Source organism: Gossypium hirsutum, chromosome D09 (assembly GCF_007990345.1).
Source record: "Gossypium hirsutum isolate 1008001.06 chromosome D09, Gossypium_hirsutum_v2.1, whole genome shotgun sequence".
NCBI lineage: Eukaryota > Viridiplantae > Streptophyta > Magnoliopsida > Malvales > Malvaceae > Gossypium > Gossypium hirsutum.
This window is the reverse complement of record NC_053445.1, coordinates 39,965,112-39,971,223: the sequence shown is the minus strand read 5'-3', so window position 1 is coordinate 39,971,223 and position 6,112 is coordinate 39,965,112. Positions and strand designations below refer to the sequence as shown.

General features: G+C 34.0%; 1 protein-coding gene across 4 annotated transcripts; it reads left to right on the top strand.

Moving 5' to 3' along the window:
- The first annotated feature begins 237 nt into the window (after nt 1-237).
- LOC107891435 (uncharacterized) lies at nt 238-5,809 on the top strand. Of its 4 annotated transcripts, none has more exons than XM_016816239.2 (8): nt 238-404; nt 775-822; nt 1,125-1,194; nt 2,127-2,217; nt 2,308-2,369; nt 4,767-5,071; nt 5,153-5,303; nt 5,462-5,767. In XM_016816239.2, exons 2-8 carry the CDS (start codon nt 775-777, stop codon nt 5,650-5,652), a joined length of 918 nt encoding a protein of 305 aa, XP_016671728.1. In that variant the 5' UTR covers nt 238-404; the 3' UTR covers nt 5,653-5,767. The 4 variants fall into 4 exon arrangements, with proteins under 4 accessions (XP_016671728.1, XP_016671729.1, XP_016671730.1 ...); XM_016816240.2 differs by having other exon boundaries at nt 247-404; nt 5,153-5,198; nt 5,462-5,809; XM_041100633.1 differs by lacking the exon at nt 238-404 and adding an exon at nt 543-561.
- Nucleotides 5,810-6,112: the final 303 nt, after the last annotated feature.

Genomic DNA, 6,112 nt, shown 5'->3' with positions numbered 1-6,112 from the left:
TCGATAACTTAAAATCGGTTAACTGAAAAACGATCTAACTAAAGTCGGTTTAGTTTGGTTGATTTTTCAACTAAAGTCAGTTAGGTCAGTTGTTTCATGTTAAAGTTGGTTAATTTGATTTGGAAAAACCCAATAGAACATATCCATTATGTTAATAATTTGTGAAATTGAATCAAAATAAAATTACACAAATCTAAATTAATGTATAATACTGTACATTAACCAAAGTTGAGGAGCAATTTTGGACATTATCCCAATTTTTATATAGAAAACTACCATCGTTTTCACTTCAACGCTTCTTCTTCACTCTTCAGCAAGTTAAGTGCAGTAGCCGAACAACAGAGAGCTTAGTTTCTGGATTTTTGAAATCCATTTTCCCGCGTTTTCAAGACTACCAATCAGGGGTAAAAGTTAAAAAAAACTCTCTTTCGATCTTCTAAATTTTAACATTTTCATATCATCAATTCATAATCATTGCCGTTTAGTTTCTCTTTCTTCTCGTTATTTTCTGTTTGTTTGCTTAGAAAACGAAGGAAAACACAACGAAAAGAAAAAGGAAGAGTTACTTATCTTGTCCCCTTTAGAAACGCTTAATTTTGTTTCCTCCCTTTACCATTTCGTTTCTTGTAGTTATCTATTTTGAACACGAAAACAAGGGTTTCTTTAAGCACTTGAGTTCTGATTCCCAAGTTACAGAGTTTAAGATTTATTTTCTTTCTTGATTCATTTTCTGTATGTGCGAATTAAATAGCTGTTCCTTTATTTGTTTTGCAGATGGAGTCTTTATATGCAAAACTTTATGATAAATATGACAAACTCAAGGTATCGCAACTCCTCTTTCCCCTAATTCTTTTTAACGATAAACTTAGATTTTACCTTTTCCCCCTTCCTTTATAGATCTGTCATACAATTTTATAAGTTTGGTTGTCAGTAGAACTGAAGAAAAGAGCGAAATGTTTTTTTTCTCTCTCGTCAAAGTGGAATAAGATTCAGCTGCTAGGTGTTTACGATTTTATCTTAGTTTTAAGTGGATATTTAGATTCCTTTTTCCCCCATCTGGTGAGAAGCAAATGCTGCTTTTATCTATTCTTTTAATATGATTTTCATTTTCATTTATTTTTCAGAAGAGAAAACTGTCCGAAATGGATGACATACATAGAGATCAAGAAGAGAAATTCTTAAATTATGTGCGTGGTCAGTATATCTTCATGTTATAGTTACTCTTTTTTTTTTCCCTCTGTCTTTATGTTTTTTGTGAATCTCTAAGTCTTCTCTTTGTTTTTCCTCATTTTTATTTTGTGCACGTAATAGAAATACAACAAAATATAAGTATGACTTGATTTTGGCTCTTACAGTAAAGATAAGTTCTTATTTTGGACCTTCCCTGTGAAATGTAAGATAATCTTGAGGTCAATTGTTTAGACTTGATTTATCTTATATGATAGTGAAAAAGATAGAAGAGATGGAGAGAAACTTGTTCTATTTCATCTCTATGGTGAGCCTATATATATACATGTTTACATAGTCTAAGAGAGAAAAGAAATAAAATAAATCAAATAAAATCCATCCTAGAATTAAGCCTAATATCATGTACATAGTCTTTGCCCAAGAATTTGTAACAAATAGGTTCACATAATGAAAAGCTCTAAAATAGGTACAGGATGCTTTCAGGATTGTGATCACCCCTTGCATGACTATCATCTCATGGAAGGTATAGTTGTGACTTTAGCATCTCCAAATTTGATTTGTTTGTGATGGTAGAAACTAGCTACAATAGATTCCACATAACCTTGTTCTGATAGTTGAACCAATATTTAAGGCCCATGCTCTAGATGTGAAGAATATATGGCATTCTAGTCTTGTGTGTTAAAGCAATAAATTGATTCTTATAAGTTATAACCATGAATATGAGGCCATAGAAGGAACCAAACTGCTTGCTAATGGATTGCATTTGAGTCTATAAATGCTTGTTGTACTTCTAATGATTAAATGAGCCAAACATTAACAGAGGTTCTATCTCACTACCTTGTCAATTTTTCCAGTTGCTTTATTACTGGTTAAACAAACTTGAACAATCATTTAGGATACCTTCAAAATGCTTAGTTGTTTGCTTTCTCTTGTTGCAGCTGCAGAGGAGTTGATACAACACTTGAAGAGTGAAAATGACAAGTTAAATGCTGAAGTTAATGAGTTGAGAAGCGAAGTGGCCTCTATAATGTAAGTAATTTTAGTTTTCACTTTTGGCTTCTACATGTTAGGATGCCAGTGTCTACTTCCTTGAACTTTTGCACGGATGTAATAATGTAGGTCTAGCAAGGACAAGCAATGTGTAGAATACCAAAAGCTTTTGATTGAAGAGAGCCAGAAGTGTAAGTAGTGATGAGTTATTTGTATCTGTTTCTCATTTGAGGTAAAACTGATAATGTTTTATTCAGCAATAGGATTCTTACATATACACATTGTTTCTCTAAATAACAAGAATTAAGAAATGAAATTAATTAATTAATTAACAAATACATGAAATCAGGAAGGAAATCGGAGAATAAGTTAGAGGATTGAACTCCTAAAAATACTCCTAAACTATTGTCTTAGAATATTTCTTAATAGCACGTTTTGTCACACTCCCCCTCAAGCTTGTGAATAGATATTCTCAAAACTTTGATGCAAACTCCTCAAAACTTGAGACTTAATCCCTTTGTAAGAATATTAACACTTGGCCTTGGGTAGACACATAAGATGTACAAATCAAATCACTTTTCTGTTTCTCCTTGATGAATTGCTTGTCAATCTCAAAGTGTTTGGTTCAATAACGTTGCACTGGGTTATGAGTTATACTAATTGCAAATTTCTTAGAGTTTCATTGGACCATCCATCTTAATCTTTAAGTCATCTAGGATGATATTTAGCCATATCAGCTCATTCACACCATGAGCAATTGCTTGGAATTCAACTTCTGCATTTGAGTGAGCCATCACATTTTGCTTAGTTTTTTATGTCATGAGATTTCCACTGAGAAAGGTACAACATCAATCCCAAGGAAATATTTTAGTCTCTCTAATGCTTTAATCGCAGACTCCTTAGCTAACCTTTGGCTTAGAACCTGTTGCTCTTTATTATCACTTCTAGACACAATCATGTCATCAACATACACTAAGAGAATTGTAACTCCTCACAAAGAAGAGTGTTTGATGAAAAGTGTGTGATCTCCTTGACTTTGTTTGTTACCCATTGCTAACTTAACTCTCACAAGTCACTAAAACCTTGTTCGTGGTGATTGCTTAAGGCCATACAATGCCTTTTTGAGCTTACACATTAAATGAGTAACCACGCATTCTTTTCATGCCTTGGTGGAATTTGCATATAAATTTCCTCTTCAAATTCTCCATGCAAAAAAGCTTTTCTGACATCAAATTGCAATTCCTGACCAAAAATAGCTATTAGTGATGGTAGTATTCTAAAGGTATTCATCTGTGCAATAGGAGCAAATGTTTCCTGATAATCGATATTGTAGGTTTAGTACAAGTTTTTGTAACCAATTTTGTCTTATATCTTTTAGTTGATCTGTCACTCTCTACTTCACAGTGTACACCCATGTAACCTATTGGCTTTTAAACTGTTGGTAACTTCACAAGGTTCTAAGTTTTATACGTTTCTAATGTCTCCATTTCTACATTCATAGCTTGTTTCTTCTCTTCCATGCACAAAGCCTTAGATAAGGTTGTGGGAATTGTGATAGAGTTTAGTTTGCTAGGAAGGCTTTATGTGATGATGAAAGGTTCTCAAATAACAAATAATGTGCAAGGGTTATAGGGGCTGTTTTTTTACATTTCTTAGTTCTTTGTCAAATCTTGCATCACTAGGAGTATAATCAATTATGGGAGTAGGATCATGTGAGGTTGTCTCAGGATCAGGATTGAGCATAGGTTCAGGTAAGGGGTGGACTACAAGTTTAGGGTTGGAATGGGATGTACTGGATGAGCTCAAAGGAACTGATAAGGAATCCTCAAAGAAACTATCAGTGGTTCAATTTGATGTGCGGATGGGAGTATTTAAGTTGTGTGTATACCTATATGACAGTAGATTGCGGATATCCTTACAAGTCACCTTGAGACCCCAATTTGATGTGCATTTGTTCTAGTTGGGAACGGTTGGCATATATTCTCTAGCTTGAGGTGGAGTGTGTAAATTTGGGATGTGGTCGGGATTCTTATTCCTAGAGTATCGGGATTTGATTGAAGGGATTTGATGGACTAAATTATAGGAGATTATTTACAGCTAATTTGATTCTTTAGGAGAGCTTTTGGGTGAGATTTTCTTTCTTGTTATAGTTTAATGCTTTGTGTATATAAGGCTGGTTAATCAGGCGGTAAAATTCAAAATATTAAGAAAATTTCATCATTAAATTCTTCTTTAGAATTCTACATGAATTCTTCATAATATTCTTAAAATTCTAGCATACGAAGTCTAAGTGTTGTTTGAACACCTCAATCATTGACTAGACATGTACGAATTTGAAAGAAAATTTAAGTATCATAATTTGTAAATAATGCATTCGAAAACATAATAAGATAAATAAATGTGCAGACTCTGGTAATTATTGGCTGAATTATATATAATTTCAGAGAAATTTTACCTTTTTGGGGGAAAAAGGATCTAATTTGTAACTTCTCTGATGACTTGCCTTTTTTTTGTTTCAACTTTCTAGTGAAACCATCAAACAAATCTATGGCTCTTGTATTTTTACTGAATGCTAAAATTTATGGCAGATAAAGCACTTTCTGACGAAGTTACTAGGCTGCAAAATCGGCATGAAGAGGGACGTATTAAGGGTGGCAGAAGAGATATTATACCAACGGTCTCCCCTGGAAGTGCACAAGTTGCACCACAAAGTGTTTCTGGTAACTCCACTCGAATGATGACAAGAAAGCGTAGAAGGAATTCTGCTGCTGAAACAGAAGACAGCATTGTTTCTCCTGGTTCAGCTAACCGTAAAGTTGCCACATTGAGTGCATTTACTGAAGAGCTTCCTGAGAAAGCTTTGTCTAGTGAGGTTCTTGCACATGCTCAGCTGGTATGGCCTCAATTGAGCATTTCTTTACTCAAAAGATGTGAGTTTCTACACCTGTATTAATTATTTTGGATGTTTATGCAGCCAGAATGCTGTAAGGGCCATATAAGTGCAAATGCCACTGATTGCGGTACTTGTCTGTTTCAAGCTCTTATTGAGTGCTTAGTGGGCATGAAAATCTCCACTGTTAATCAAACTGAAGGGCTATGCATTTTAGCTCTGCATCAATCAAGTGGTAACTCTTAACTTGAGAATCATACTCAATTCATTGAGTTTTGAGTATTTCCATACGTGCATATGTACAGTGTGTTTTTGATACTCATGACTATTCAAGAATTAGCTGCTGCATACAAGAAATGAATTTCATTATTTGATTCTGGATGAACAAAACAGGTTACTCATTCAGCCTAACATGGATAAACAAAACAAGCGGAGAGGAAGCCGAGTTGGTGTACCGGGTATTGTCATTAGGGACATTTGAGAGAGTGGCACCAGAGTGGATGAGGGACGTCATCATGTTCAGCACAAATATGTGCCCCATTTTCTTTGAGAGGTTAGCTCGTGTAATCAAATTGCATTGCTAACCAGTAAGCTCTCTCTCTGGTCTTGGAATTAGATGTGAAAAAGATATGTATTACACTTGTGATAACAAATAGTTGTCAAATCATAACTGACTAAATCTATTGCCGAGTTTCTGCATATTGGTTACTAAATTGATTATTCTTTGTTTGGGACTTTGTATTTACCATTCAAAATTGCAGGAACTTCTGTAATTGATAAAATATGTTTTGAAAACCACTAGAGTAATTTACAAACTGGCAATTATCAGAAAACCACTAGGTTAGTCAAACGACTAGTTTTCTTTCATCTTTATTCCTTTCATGTATTCAAATGGCTAAAATATTTAACCTTCTCCTGCTGTACACCGGGTTTAAAAAAAATTCAGTATATAAAAGAGGGATTCATTAGTTTTAAAGTAATTTAGTTATACAGGTTTTTGTAAAAGCAATTTTCTTGCAAGGATCGGTCTTACACCAAAATTAA